This window comes from Pocillopora damicornis, chromosome 3 (genome assembly GCF_964200805.1).
Source record: "Pocillopora damicornis chromosome 3, jaPocDami1.2, whole genome shotgun sequence".
Classification (NCBI taxonomy): Eukaryota; Metazoa; Cnidaria; class Anthozoa; order Scleractinia; family Pocilloporidae; genus Pocillopora; species Pocillopora damicornis.
In genome coordinates, this window is record NC_142672.1 from 22265397 (window position 1) to 22280703 (window position 15307).

General features: G+C 37.9%; 2 protein-coding genes and 1 long non-coding RNA gene across 5 annotated transcripts; 1 reads left to right on the forward strand and 2 right to left on the reverse strand.

Moving 5' to 3' along the window:
- Positions 1-204: 204 nt before the first annotated feature.
- LOC113668420 (ubiquitin-conjugating enzyme E2 T) lies at positions 205-3094 on the reverse strand. Its single transcript, XM_027184311.2, has 6 exons — positions 2873-3094; positions 2674-2743; positions 2069-2174; positions 1589-1687; positions 1391-1492; positions 205-621 (listed from the first exon to the last, which is right to left on the reverse strand). The coding sequence occupies exons 1-6, from the start codon at positions 2979-2981 to the stop codon at positions 445-447; spliced, it is 663 nt and encodes a 220-aa protein (XP_027040112.2). The 5' UTR covers positions 2982-3094; the 3' UTR covers positions 205-444.
- A 56-nt stretch (positions 3095-3150) lies between these two features.
- On the forward strand, positions 3151-11099 carry LOC113668467 (uncharacterized). Its single transcript, XM_027184363.2, has 10 exons — positions 3151-3681; positions 4537-4645; positions 5109-5258; positions 6518-6623; positions 7425-7480; positions 7563-7648; positions 8434-8554; positions 8784-8845; positions 10046-10133; positions 10565-11099. The coding sequence occupies exons 1-10, from the start codon at positions 3293-3295 to the stop codon at positions 10676-10678; spliced, it is 1281 nt and encodes a 426-aa protein (XP_027040164.2). The 5' UTR covers positions 3151-3292; the 3' UTR covers positions 10679-11099.
- Positions 7208-14263, reverse strand: LOC149048846 (uncharacterized). 3 transcript variants are annotated; one of them, XR_016185067.1, is made up of 3 exons: positions 14189-14263; positions 13033-13134; positions 7208-7655 (listed from the first exon to the last, which is right to left on the reverse strand). It is a non-coding gene; the product is annotated as an uncharacterized LOC149048846 (long non-coding RNA). The 3 variants fall into 3 exon arrangements; XR_016185066.1 differs by lacking the exon at positions 14189-14263 and adding an exon at positions 13257-13648; XR_016185065.1 differs by lacking the exon at positions 14189-14263 and having other exon boundaries at positions 13033-13167.
- Between the last annotated feature and the right edge of the window lie 1044 nt (positions 14264-15307).

Genomic DNA, 15307 nt, shown 5'->3' on the forward strand with positions numbered 1-15307 from the left:
TGGAGACAATTCTTGGGGAAGTGAGAGGTTATGTTCCAACTGGCCTGGACCTTAGTTTGGTTTTTCTTCCCCTATGGTTTAAACTTAAGATAGCCTTTGGGAAAAAAGGCCACCACTTTCAACAGTACCTTAAGTCTTAAGGCTGCTTCTGCCTTAAAAATTGCTGATGGGATTTAGCTGGCAAAGACTTATGTAAGTCAAGTGTACTTCCATCTAAAGACACCTTTAATAGCTAATTACTGTACATTCTCACTACTTCAGCAACACTATCAATGTTATTTTCATCTTATTCAAAAGGTTATAAATATATTGTATAGCATTCTGCAACATTATTTATAATCTAATCATGCATTATATAGGGCTTACAAAACAAAGGCATACAACCCCTTGCATAGATAATTTTGCAAAGCATTAATTTCAATTCCAGTTCCTTTCCAAGCCTGTCTAATAATTAATTGGTCTGAGTGTCTTGGTTTCTCCAGGGAGTTGGGCAGGTGCCGCTCTCTTGACACCCTGGGTGGGGTGGGTAGGAGGTTTGTTTTCATTTTCATCCTCATCACTGGTGTCACTCTCTGAGTTGCTGTTGTCCTCAGCTTCTTTGTTTGCCCCAGTCAGTGAATCCTGTTAATAAAACAGCGTTTTCAGGGAAATTTTGATTAAGTTAGATACAATAAAGATTCTTTAAGGTAGGTGGTTGTTTAGGATCTTGCTCACTAAAAGAAGCAGATAGATCCAAAAGATAACCAAAAATGTGAATTACACAAATATAACCTGAAGAGACTCTCACAAAGCTTTTCTACAATAATTATTGTCATGCTGAGTGTTCCATCTGAGTGACTTGTTACGTTAAAAACCAGCTGCCAAATCATCAATAATCATATTCCTTTCACCTCCAGGATCTCAGCATCAATTCACCTCACTGTGACTCTGCCAGACATTGTAAACTTTTCTCTCTACCGTCACTATCTGTCTGATCAGCAAAGTACTGATATAACACTCTGACAGAAATCACTCATCGGTTGCTTCTGTGAGTGGACAGGATAATATTATTGAAGGAAAGGTGCAATTCATTTCCCTTTCTTCTTTAGATTCTGCTTTTGTCAAAGAGTGTAATGATGAAGTGACAAAAGATTGGAATTACAAGCCCTTCTGTTCATAAAAAAATATATATATGTATATATATTTTTTTCAGAAATTGTAAGTGCTATAATTAATAGCTTGCACAACCTAAAGACCTATTCAGTCAATAGCCAAATACCCATGATTATCATATAAGACTGCAGCTTTGCAATCATCCAATTTTGTTGATCAATTGTGTGACTGAAAACCAAGTGGGATCCTTCTTGGTCCTATTGGCATTGTGAACATGTTATTGAAAATTAATAAGCACCTTAACTGATGCAGCTGATACTTTCTGACCGGCTGCAAATTTCTGGGTCCATTCCTCTGCTTTTTTAATAAACTGTGGTCTGTTGTATTTATACTCATCAGACTGAAAAAGTGAACAAAAACAGCCATTGTAAATTATGTGCACAATTATGTAATAAGAATATTGATTAAATATTGTGTATTTGGCAATATTCATTACAATTTCTGAAACAAGAGGATCATCAGAGTTTGGTTCTGCCATAAGAAGCTGGATTGATGTCAGCACAGTGGAAATGTTCCATGCTGGTTTCCAAGCTCCCTGAAAAACATGAAAAAAGGAAAATAATGAAAATGCAAGCTCTGTAAAACACTCATATGTTGAAAGCTCTACATAACAGTGGATCTCAAAATTTAATTTGATTTTTCATAATTCAGCGGTATAACTAAAGAAATGGAAAAGAGGGAAATAAGACTAATTTACCTCACAGGTGAGCAGCCATTGTAAGGTAATTTTAGAAGGGCTATGTAAGTTTTTTGGGTCTAAAAATGCAGTCAGTGTCAGTGACTTCCTAGTTATGGAGAAAATGAAAACTCTATGGTTTCAGATTCACAATCTGCACATTCTGTATGGAAGCTTCAGTGGTACAGTTAAACTGATATTACCATGGTTAAGATAAATCTGTCATTATTACACAGTCACCTTTGGAGGCATCTGAAGTGTATCAAGACAGATCCGACCACTTCCATCAATATTGGGATGATAGATCTTTGTGACAAAGCGAACTTTAGGAGGATGAAATGGATACCTATAGGTAATGAACTTCAATTAGTTATCATCATAAAATTTAATCCTTTACGTTGGGGTATAATTAGCCACAAAGTGCATAGTCTTGACTTGCCTGATGAAATAACTTTGAATATAGAAAAATCAGGAAAAGTTATGTTTCACAAGAAGGTTTTGTTATATTTCTAACTGCTAGGGCATCCTTAACATAGTAGCCAGGCAAACAGTTAATTCCCTTTAACCCCTTTAAGTGATTGGTGTATAATTTCTCCAGACAGTATCACCCTTGAATTAATGTAAAGGGCACGAGTATAAAGGAAATGATCACCAGTGTAAAGAAAGCAGTGTGATGGATATTAATACCAATCCTAACGTGAAAAGGGTCAAAACTGATAGAGAATTCCATTACTTCCCACCTATTTGAAGATAGGTGGGTACTGAAAGTTGTGTACAGTGGTGCTAGGACCCCTTCTGATTAGGACCCTATTTGAACTACGGAAATACTACCATTTCAAACAAACCTCTCGGGAATTTGTATTTCCAGCCTAAAACAGCCTCCATTATAAGGGGTGTCTTTTGAACCTAAAATTTCTGAAAGATAAGACATATGACAACTTTTTCGCACGAGATTTACATTTGCGTCAAGTTTTCAGGATTGTAGACACTTTGATGGCGTGGGAGATTATTGTGCATTAGTGAGAAGGACTTAAACTCAAAAACCTGCTTGAAGTTTGTCAATTTGACCATCAATCGCCCAGCAAGAGATTCCAGGCGGTGGCTCTTTTGTTAGAATGCTCAGTTCACGTTGCATACGAGAAGATCTTTGCATGTCCTCAAGGAGAATTTATCCACAAACTATCCCCTTATGTCAATGTGAGCGAATCTCTCTCTGCTTCTTCAAGCTGCCATGTTTAAAAATAAGCGCGAAAAAATAGATTTATCATGGAAAAGAATTTAGCCAATCACAAATGTTTGTTGTAGTCACATGACTAGGTTCCAGTGTTGATAGGTTTTGAATCAATATGCTGTAGAAAGAAAGAGAATTCATCGCTTCAATGTCTCAAGAAAATATTAATTGAGATTTACTCTGGAGGGAAACGAACGGAAGAATGCAGTGGCTAGAGATTTGTTTTGCTGTACATGATGGCTAAAAGTTCATCTACTCGACATCGGGAGAGAAAAAAGTCTTCCCCGTCGACCTATTTCAAAGAGTCTAAGTTTGACAATTCGTCTAAAACTTTGAATGCTGACTTATCGCCGACACTTGGGAAAACCAGCCAAAATCTTCGAAATCAGTGGCTTTGGAGATGTTTTATTTTTACTCTTCTGATGTTAACTGGAATCATCTCGCTGTATTTTGATAACAATAGTAAATTATTCCCACGCACTTGGAGCTCCCTCTTGGCAGGCCTCTCTGGAACTCCAAAGCAGGATGCGGAAGTTCCGTGTTCAGTTATGGACAACTCCACAGTTGATCACCGTTCAAATCTAACTCTAGCGGAGTTTATTCGTTGTTATGACGCGAAAAGGTATTCCTCGTTTGACTAGTGCAAATTAGATGGAAAAAATTTGCGTCCAAAACTTGACTATTAGTAAGCAACTTTACTCTTGAACCTGACGTTCGCAATATTTTTCTATGACACGAAATCGAGGTGTAATGAACAGAATGGAGGGGCAACTCAGGTTGTATGGCATTGTGATTCTTTCCATCAGTTTTTTCTTTTTAAGGGGGGGGGAGGGCAGGGGGTAGAGGAGAGAAGTGGTGACCTAGTGTTAGGGATACTGAACTCAGGATCTTGCAGGCCAGGTCCAACCTGTAGCTGACCCATTGGGCTGTGTTCTTTGGCAAAACACAATGTCTCCTTCTACCAGTAGTGTAAATGGGTACCAGCAAGATGTCAGGGAAACTAACTCATGAATTCCAGGAGTGTGCATGTAGCTGTTATCAACTAATATCCCAACCAAGTCACATCTTGTAATCAGTACCTGCCTTCCTGGGCCAAGCAGCCCTTAACCCTTTTCACTCTAACAAAAGAATGCATATTCTCCATATTGCTCTCAAACATTTCCTAACATGCTGACAAGGAGAATTTTTTTCACAATCAAGAGCTGTTTTGGTTGGTGATCACTTGCTTTATTCTCATGACCTTAATATGGGATTCAGGGTGATATTTTTAGGAGAAATTACATGCTAGTCACTCAGTGGGGTCAAAGGGTTAAGACTCAACAAAAGAGTGAGGTTTGGATCCCTTTTCATACTTACAATTTTCAGATTTAAAAGATCTTAGGAGCTACTTAACCCCCCCCCCTCCCTCCGTGTCAATCCCTATGACTCTTGTTGACTTGATGTAGTGTTATTCATCTATTTTTTGTTTCACTTTCAGACCAGTTGTGATTACTGATATCTTGAAAAATTGGAAAGCAATGAACTGGACAAAATCATTCCTTGTGAGAAACTACGGAGACAAGAGAGTATCAATGAAAGCCACTGAGGTTAGGAGGTACATGCCAAAAATATTGTAACTCGTGCATATGTGCAAAATTAGACCCAATGAAGTTTAGGTCTTACAGCTTGGTTTCTATGCCACTCAGTAGTCACAAGATGTATGTGGACATCTCCTGGAAGGTATGCTACAACCCTTACCAGTTTGATGTTTCCCTCTAAGGTCCAATATGCAAACCACTTGGCTACCTCTGAATGGTGGTTAATGGTTTATTTTATAGCACAGCCACTCCCTTTAAATCTCCTCAATGTCTTCCACAGTAAATACATGTGTAATTTTTAGCCATTTTCCTGGATTTTGGTCTTTTTTGGAAAAAACCTGTGTACATGGTTGGGTGAGAAAAATTCAACCTGCTGCTGCACCAGGATTTAGTAAAATTAATTCCACCCACTTGCATACAATTATGAAAACAAAACTGATACTGAATTATTTACTCTGAATGTTCCTTCTAGGGTCCTCTGAACAAAGCCCAGGGATTTGCAGTACCCCTGAAGAATTTTGCTGAACATGTACATGAGGGCCAACCTGAGTTGTGGACTTACCTGGAAGATGAACTGTTTATTGAAATGAATCCAGAACTTAGAGAAGACTTGGGGCAGCCAGTGAGTAGTTTTTGTGTTTTAGAACAGGAAACATCCTCAGAGACCTGGGGGTTAAGAGTCGATTTCTCTTGCCCTGATTTTAAATTCATTTACAGCCCCTGGGTCCCCCTAGGATAAACAGGTACATTTAGTATACATGAGTTTGAACTTGCTTATTGATATTTAGTTCTATGTAAATGTTAATTGACAGTGTGGGCTTAAATTGTTACAGCCATCTTTATGTACCAGCCATAAGCCAAATATCTTAAATTTCATCTTTTATTTAGTGAATGTAAGGTGGTTGAATTATTATGCCATTGTACAGACAAATATCATTTACTTCAGATTTGTTCAAATTGGTTGACTTCTTGGAAAACAATAAAACATTATTGAATGAAAGTGATCCTCGCAGTAATTTGCACTACTTAGGCAGTAGTGAAAATAAGGCCTGAAAAAAATTCAGGCCTGTACGGGATTTGAACCCATGACCTCTGCGATACCGGTGCAGCGCTCTACCAACTGAGCTAACAAGCCAACTGGGAGCTGGTCATGAAGTTGGTTCTAAATAAACCCGTGAAGTGATTGAATAAATGGTTAAGAATATATGAAAGTCATATATTTGAACTGCGGATAAAGAAGTGAATGAAAGTGATCCTCGCAGTAATTTGCACTACTTAGGCAGTAGTGAAAATAAGGCCTGAAAAAAAATTCAGGCCTGTACGGGATTTGAACTGCCTAAGTAGTGCAAATTACTGCGAGGATCACTTTCATTCACTTCTTTATCCGCAGTTCAAATATATGACTTTCATATATTCTTAACTGTTTATTCAATCACTTCACGGGTTTATTTAGAACCAACTTCATGACCAGCTCCCAGTTGGCTTGTTAGCTCAGTTGGTAGAGCGCTGCACCGGTATCGCAGAGGTCATGGGTTCAAATCCCGTACAGGCCTGAATTTTTTTCAGGCCTTATTTTCACTACTGCCTAAGTAGTGCAAATTACTGCGAGGATCACTTTCATTCACTTCTTTATCCGCAGTTCAAATATATGACTTTCATATATTCTTAACCAATAAAACATTATGTAGACCTTTAAATGCAAGAAAACAGATTTGCAAAAGTTAAGAATTTTAAACTTTCCAAGAGATCATGCCCCCAGCCCCTTGCCCTCCAGGCCTTTAAAAGAGCCATCTGCCTACTATTTTAGACTAAACAGTCATGGGTGTGGTTAGTAATTTGTGAGTGATGCCAAATTTTCTTATTTTCAAACACCTTTACTAGGTGTATTTGAGGGAAGACTTCTTCCAGTTGTTACCAAAAGAGATTCGACCATGGAATGCTATGCTCCTCTGGGGTACAGCCCACTCAAGGTCGTCTCTTCACATAGGTACAAAGTTATTATAATACTGTTTTGTTATTTTTAATTTCATTTTTTTTGTCATTGCTGTGAAGGGTAACAATAGTTATCAACATTTTTTCAAGCTTGGCAATTTGCTTAGGTTGACCAAGGTTACATTATATGATGATTTGGTTTAATCATCTGGGTGGACTGTATAAATTGGCCACCATAGAGAGTCTCTATAGCTGACGTTTGTCCAATATGTGTTGATGCAATATGTGGTAAGGTTTTCACTTGGAGATGTAGGTTATAGATGTAGAATCTGAACAGAGTTGGTGGCTGAATTGAATTGTATTTGCTCAGCACACATGGCATGTTGCATTAGCAACATGCCCTATTAAGGGGGTCTGGGGGCATACTCTATTAACCTTGTTTTCCAGCATTCTGGGACATGTTTGATTAACTTTTTTGCCAGATGTTGATTCTAGAACTGCTTCAAAAATACTTCCTTTCTGTCTTTAAAAGTAACCGGGGCAAGTTGGTCTGATAGCTAGCGGGCTTCCATTTCCTTCTGGCTCCAAATGACAACTCAGTAAGGCTTTTAATTTAAGATGACAGATGACCAAAGGTACTTTTGAGAGGTTCTAATTACCTTAGCAACATGTACTAACTCATATCACAAGATTTTGATGCCTTATGAATTTTTGCTTGATTACTTTTATTACTTTAATTTTGCCATTTGTAGCAGGCCAATAGATCATGAATCAGTGAACTTGATTCATTGTTTTCACAGAGGTCAACTTTCCCAACAGTAAAAACCTAAAAAAAACATGTTTGGTTTTTATTTAGATCCTTACAACTGGACTGGTACAAATGCTGTTTTGAGAGGAAAGAAAATGTGGAAGGTACAGATGCTTTCTGTCTAATGATTGGCTGTGAGTTTTTCTTAGACACTGTTGCGACTTTAACTTTCTTTCAATGTTTCAGCTTTTTCCTCCTGGCCAAGATCATTTATTATATGTCAGAAAAAATCAGAGATGCGGGTTTCCACTGGATTGTTTGAAATACAACAGGTAAAATCTACAAAAAAATGAAATAACATTACATTAGTACATATGTAGTTCCTAACATTTGATGTGCATGATGTTTAGTTTTCTTATTTGGTCTTAATGGTAATGGGAGCAAGTTGTTGTCAATTCATTCTATAGTCACTATCAGAATAAAAATCAGGCATCAGTGAAGCGGCCTTTTTTGGAAGTATGGCTCCAAACTGTCTTGAATGACACAAACAGGTAACTTATAGAACAACTCCTTGGAAAAACCTGTGGGCTGTCTGTTGGTGGACTGTTAGGCAACTGTTGGCCCACAGAGGACTGACTTTCAACCAACAGTTTTAAGCTCATCTGTTGGCCATTACAGTCAGCCAACAGATGGTCGACAGTCTCTAATCTTTTGGTAACAATATTATCATCAAGGAGCTGTTCTCCACAATTACCCCAACTCCTTCTAAAAAAATGATATTATTTTGACATATTTTTTGAAAACTTGTCTTGTATCTGATCAGATACACATAAAAAATTTTTATGTATGATGTATGACATGTGAACTGTCCATCTATAAGAATGGTATGTTTACTGTCTTGCTAATGCTTACGTTAGATTCCTATTATCCCATCACGTTTGAGATTTTTGTTTCCTTTGTAGTTTGGATTATTAGTTTTTTGATCACAAATGATGGGTGACATGATGCAGTTAACAATTTGATTGACAAAAAACATATTGAGGCTTAATTAAACCATTTTCATATTTCAAACTCTGTATGCTGAATATTTTACTTTATTTTATTAATTTTTTTGTAGCCCAATAGATGCTTTTAACCCTGACTATAAACAGTATCCAAAGTTCCGCAGAGCACAAGCGATTTCTTTTACTCAACAGGCTGGAGATTTATTAATTATTCCAACTGGCTGGTTTCACCAGGTAAACAAAACAATAACACGTCATAATTCTGTTTACAGAATAAAACCAACAAATGAAACAAGGTAACAAAACCAAATCCCAAGACAATGAAAACGAAAGAAAACAGGAGAAAACAAAACATACAGAGAAGAAAACTGTCCATTGTTGAAAAAAAATCTTGTGTGCTTTGAAGCATAACCATATGTATTTTTATAGTCGTTGCTGCAAATTCATTATTTTTGTTTTGCAGGCGTATAACCCTGTTGAAACAATGGCCATCAGCAGCCAGGTTATGAATTCACAAAATTACAAGTAAGCCATCAATATAAGATATTTGTGATACACTCAGTTAAAAGGTGAAGTCGTCATATGAGCCAGTTAACCGTTTATCAGAGCTTAGCTCAATTTTGGGAACATGAGCTGTTTGGGAGTATAATGCTTCAAACCTCCCACCCCATCTAAACACGGGCTTCTTGTATCCGCAATTTATGTGGCATTTAGCCACAACGCCGACCTTAACATGTCCAGATAGTTGTCATCGGTGGCATTCGAAAACCTTGACCACCAGACATTCACTTCAATGTATTGAGCATTCGACTGTGCTGTCTCTCTAAACTGAAGGCACTGCTAAGTTCTTCTTCGTTTGTAACTTTATCATTTGGTGTGGTGAAAACTTTCCTATTGCTTCGAAGTAATCTCTATAAAAATATTCCGTTTTATATGATAAATTGAATTATACACGCAGTTTGAGTGGTTCTCACTCATGATCTATTGGGAGACAGACGCGTACATGACGTCACCGTTAACAATATTTTCTTTTTTTTAGCCTTTTAAAACTAACAGATCAAGTGTTTCCGAGGGTCTGTACAATAATAGATCACAGAAGACCCCAAAATGTGGTAAAAACATCAGTGACACACGCGGCTGTGCATCGTGTGCCTCTTTTTGTTCTTACCGCATTTTTTCATCATCTGTGATCTATTACTGAATTGAACAGACTCACGGCAGCATAGAATCTATTTGTTAGTCCTATCGGCTTTCCAACGAGCGATATCTGTAGCCCCATTTGTGCTGTGTTCGTTCAAAGCGAAGTTTCTTTTTATTGGTTTAAAAATAAGAATGTTTTAGACGTTTTTTCTCTTACAGGTGTTTTCTTTTTTCCTCTTCGGAAACTTACCATCAATTTTTAGCTGTGCTCGTGTAAACAAACAAACCCGATCACAATAGAGTTAAGCAGATTAGACGCTTCCCTCCTTTTTAAATCCTAGGCTAGCTGAGCAAGCGATATTTCAAGTCTTCCGATGTAACACGCAAACTGATATGCAGCTTTATTAAGATCACAGAGAATGGTTAGGAATTTGCACAAGAAGCCCCCCACCCGAACATTAAGTCGGACTTTAGACACTTAACGACAATTTTGCTTTCTCGTCTGGCAGGCCTTTGGACTCTGGACTTAAAACTTGGGCTTTAAATAAGTTTGTTTATTTATTTTTCGATTTTTTTTAAAATTAGATTAGTGCTTGAGGAGATTTACAAAGCTGGAGAAATAGATACACGGAAATTACCGAGAAATTTCGAGAATTTATCTGCGCAAAAACAGGTAAAAGATATACAAATTATGGTGTTAATATAGCGCTATTTGGAAGACTAGACGTCGATGACGTTACTTTTATCCACAGGAAACTTCTGGTTACAGAAAGTAAATCTTAAGACTAGTGTGTTCTTCGATGTGATAATGATTGTTTAAAGCGTAAATATTGGACTTTGGTGTACACTAAGAGAGGGGAAATGGCCCATTAAAGGGGCTAATCTGTTGGTTTTCCTGAGCGGACAAGATAAGTCTCTTATGCCCACCCAGTTGGTCAACTTGAGTTGATCACAACACTCAAAGGATCCCTTTGTAAACCGCCCGGGACGTCAGCCGGATAATAAATATTATGATTGACATGACTACTCATGGAATCGTTGCCAGAGTGGTAATGCGGATGGGAATTGTCCGCTTAAACCACAGTATACTTTTCCCTTTTCCAGGTTGAAGCCGTGGTGAAGGTCATTCCTAAGGACGTAATCGTAAAGGGAAGGAGAGTGACAGAGGACATTATGGATCAACTGAAATGGAAAGGGAAGACAAAACAACGCAATTAATGAACAATATTTTCAAAAGTTTTTTGGGGAAAGTGACTAGCCCTAAGAACATCGAAATAATTGCACGTTGTGCTCAACGTCATTGATGTGGTTGAATTGCGCCGACTGCGTGGCGGTCTCTCAGAGTTTCTAGATTTCTTTGATATTGGCCGGTGAAAGTCGGAAAGTCAAATGAGGTCTTTTGTCAGAACTGGAAGATTGCTTTCTACGTTTGAATTTGGTTATATCTGCAAATTGTTAAAACAAGTTTGATAGGAAATGAATGAAGAAAATAGATAGGAAATGAATGAAGACTATACGTATGCGTTGATAACCATAAGTTATAAGGAAAGAAACAAAGGGCTCAGAAAGATAATATTAAACTCAACGATGTAAATAATTACTGAAGCTTGTAAATTTTGAAGAAAAACCGATCTGTAAAGGAGACCTGTTCCTCTTTCGACTATTCTCGACGTTTCAAACGGGTCCCCACGAAAAGTTTGGCCCGGGGAGATTTGACAGAGCTTAGTGCACTCTACCGTTTCTAGTAACTCTTTCAATTGAGTTTACGAGGGAGGGTGAAGGGGTACTTGTCTCTGCAGTATACAGAGCTAGTTGTCATAAAGTTTCATCCCTTTTGGTCGCAAACTCAGAACACATGTTTACAATTATTTTGCTCTTATAGTGGTCAAGATCTTCTCACTCACTCTCTGTGTTTTTAATCGGGTCAAGAGTTTATAATTACCGACTTTATTATCTCTTGATCGTATGTTTCTCAGTGAACGCGGTTTTCTTTCTTCTTTTTTCGGTATTATTAAGGTGTGAGAGAGAAATTCAGTGGGAAAACACTTTCTTAGGTCATTGAAGGGCCTCGAGATACATCCCGCACATGCTCATCCCGAATTTTCCAGAAGCACCCCCAGGCAGTTTTTCAGCAGTTAATCTTGTTTTGCTAGAAGGTCTTTACCAGATCAAGAAACTTCTAATACACACCACGTCCAAACTTAAACAAAATTCATAAAAAAGTGGAAAGTGATTAGAACGAAAGATTGCCGCTGTACTTTCTTTGCAGCGCTTTTCGTAAGACTTTGCAAGACACTTTCTTAGTCTTTCGTGAAATTTATTGCTTTAAGTTTCATGGTTATTGCTCATTATATCCGTCTTTTTTCTTGGACAATTATTTTCATCATGTCACATCTGACATTTGCGCACCGAGGACTAGGGTCAGACGAATTATGCCTTTGAGCGTCACCCCAGAAAACATGGCATTATGCCCGAAAGTATTTCAAAATTTTACATTATGCACAATCAAAATGGTAACTTTTAAGAGCTAACTTCCGCTTCTATTCTTACAATGAACAGTTAAAACTTGCTGAGCATAAAAGGCTTACCGAAGTTCAGAACACAACATTGAAATGGATCAAATTCCTCAAGTGCGAGCAAGGAATTAAAAGCAGAGTCACTGTTGACAGTACTCAGGCTACAGAATTTATCTTTTGTTGAACTGCAACGTCATGGGAGTTTTCACGAAGTGTTGTTTTTATGTCGACATCATGCTCGATGTTCTGACTATAGTAATATGCCCAAAATTGTGGCTGCCGGGCAATTCATCTCGCCCCTTCCGAGAATATAAATTAACGTTTGAGGACTGGAGGTATTTCGCATACGTCAAAAAACGAGAGTTTTCATTCCCTTTTAGACCCGAATACGTGATGTCAAGAGCTCTTGACAGCGATGATATTCAGCTTATAAATGACAATGTCTCTGAGAACCAATCTATTGGGGAATTATGAGAAAGTTGAGTAGGTTCTTGAAAAAGGCATAAAACGAAAAACGGATTTAATTTTAAGAGCGACAATCCGGTTGTAATATTGTAACATCCTTTCTGTTGCACGCAACAAACAATTTTTGGAATAAGACCACGACTCATGTGGGACAATGAAGGAAATGGAAAACTGAATCTTGCTGATTTTGAATTGCCAATTTCAGCGTTTGAGGCAGACTGGATAAGAGAGGCAGGCTTGCTTTGTCTACAGTAGATAGCCATCAAATCAGTTGTAATCACCAATATAACTAAAAATTTATCAAACGACAGTTGACGTAATATCAACAAAGTGTAAGTTTTCCTTCCAGATATTGTTTCTAAAAAGGTCAGCATCGCAATGAAGCTGGACTGAACTGTTAGAGCGCATCATTTTGGCCGAACTGCGTAATTGAGCCGCGAATTTGAAGATTACGCAATCATATTGCGCAAACAATCTTACACCATTACAGGATTAACCCCAATATAAACTGAGATATTCTCATATGTCTTGAGTAGTTATTAGGATTTGAACTGTTTCCGAATTCCAAACACTTCAGAAACAAATACTGACCTGACCCGATAAGTTTCCGGAACTGATCTCACGTCTGAGGGTTTCTGCAGAAGTGATGTCATATTTCATCCATTATGAAAATATACAGTCACGCTGTTTCGGCTGAAAAAAAATAAAAAACACGCAGGCACTTTGGGAAACCTTTTTCTCAGAGAGTTTGCCACTAACGTGCACAGTCCTGAAGAAAATCGCGTAAAGGGTTGATGTACGGAGGAAAAATTAACCTGTTTTGCAAATTAGAGGATCACGTTTAATATCTTTCCGGGGTAGCTTTCAAGCGGCCGGTGAGAAAAATCCGACTTTAAAGTGCGATGCGTCGCTCCCCAGATTTGGCCCCGATGCAGGTCGTACAGACCTAGTTAATTACATTTATAATTATCGCTGTATGGCGCATAAGAAAGATCTAACCGCTGTCAAATATTCTCCGATAACTGCTAGACGACCATCCCACGAGTCACGCAGCGATATTGAGAAAACTTTAGGCCAGCTATGGTCAACGAGGGCCTGGTATAGACGTTGACAACACTTTTAAAGCGTTTCCAGAGGCATTATCTATCTTCATGTGGATCATGTTTATGAAACATTGAGTGATGACTAGGGAATGAAATTTATGTCCATTTGACTGCGGGAGGGTTTTTTCTTTAATGCTTTTCAGAAATTAAGACGTAGTTCCAGCACATTCTTGTGCGGGCGGTGACTCCTTCTATGCTTTACTGACGCGACCTGCGGTCGTTCGTTATCATATCTCCACGTTATATAGGTGGATGTGCGAGTAAATTGGGCGAATTTGCCGGTCGCTCGTCAGAACAAGCTCACTGCGGCGTACGCAACCTCAAAATGTGCATTGGGAGAAAATACAGGAGTGATGTGACACTCTAATACTTGTAAACTGCAAGTTAGCTGGTGATGGCTCCACTGAGGTCGAGCGAAAAGTATACGCAGGAGTTTATATTCTACTATGAATATAGGAAAATCATGTATATGTTTATATCTTCTTGGTATACATGATCAATGTATACCAATGTATGCCAATGTTGCCAATGTATGCCAATGTATACAAAGGGAAAATCGAGCCACCATCAAGTGCTAAATAATATTATCAAAAAAAATAACAAGAAATGACATATATCTATTTATGGTAGAAATACTGGCTAACCTTAGATTCGATGAGATAAGATATGAAGATGGCTTTATTTGAGGAGTGGTTGCCCAGTCTCCCGAGGCAAACCGCTCGACAAAAGTAAATGCAAATAATATTACATTCATTAATAAAGGAGAAAATAAGCTGGAATTAAAATTACGTTAAATATGTCCAAGACTAATTAATATCCATACTTATATACTTACTTACAAAGTCGGAATAAAATGTTAGGATCAAAATTAGATTATATACAAATAAGGCACCGGAACCCTGAAAACTTGACATTGATCACGGTTAGAGCGAAATTGCTTGCAGGGATGTTGTTTTTACTTTGGAATATTGCATGGCGTGTAAAATCTAGATCTCAAACAATTTCACCTTGCATTTTTTAGAGATGAAATCCTTAAAAAAGTCCCAGTGGTACGCGATTATCAAGGCACTAGCACCCTTCATTCGCATGATCATTGTGTTTCTTATCACGAACATATCCGGTCTGACAGGTGGATAACCGACTTATCTCGGGGTTACCAAGTCATCAACTTCCGGTTCTTTCTTTCAGAGGGCGTGGAAGTGCCCTGCGTCAAAGGAGAATGGATTGAGTATAGTTTGTTCTAAAAGTACGTATTAAATATACTTGAAGATCAGAATGCATAGAGTTTCCGCACTATCTTTCTCTTCCATAGTTCGGGGATTTTCACCGGTTAAAGGTTGACTGGAAAAAGGTGGCTTAGTCAACTTTCTGGTTAGCAATGGGAAATTCAGACAGAAAACATTAATGGGAGAATATGAACAAAAACTGAACGAAAGAGAAGAATTACATCAGGCATAAAAGCAGAGAACTTTTTTCTTTTGTTTTGAGGCTTTTAGAGTGAAAAAATGCCATAGAACGAGTATTCTTTCGAAAGCTCAAATTGGACATACATGTTATGATTTTTCTTTTAATTGAAACCGTAAAAGAAAATGGATAATTAGATCAGAGCAATTTTATAAAATGCGGATTTAACTGATTCCCCGGATACCAATAGGATATTTTTCTTGTCAGGAAATTAAAGAACACTTTGGAGGAGTTCCGAAGTTTCTATTCTGAGACAAAAAAATAAGGGTATCATTTAAAGCTTCCTTTTTTCCTCATGG

Excerpts from the sequence above, each read along its gene's own strand:
- LOC113668420 (XM_027184311.2), bottom strand. The coding sequence starts at position 2,981 with ATGCAAAGATCTTCTCGTATGCAACGTGAACTGAGCATTCTAACAAAA. Across the intron at positions 1,688-2,068 it reads CACTTCAGATGCCTCCAAAG|GGAGCTTGGAAACCAGCATG; the intron begins GTGACTGTGTAA and ends CATGTTTTTCAG. Across the intron at positions 1,493-1,588 it reads ATCCTCTTGTTTCAGAAATT|TCTGATGAGTATAAATACAA; the intron begins GTAATGAATATT and ends TCACTTTTTCAG.
- LOC113668467 (XM_027184363.2), top strand. The coding sequence starts at position 3,293 with ATGATGGCTAAAAGTTCATCTACTCGACATCGGGAGAGAAAAAAGTCT. Across the intron at positions 7,649-8,433 it reads GATTGTTTGAAATACAACAG|CCCAATAGATGCTTTTAACC; the intron begins GTAAAATCTACA and ends ATTTTTTTGTAG. Across the intron at positions 8,555-8,783 it reads CAACTGGCTGGTTTCACCAG|GCGTATAACCCTGTTGAAAC; the intron begins GTAAACAAAACA and ends TTTGTTTTGCAG.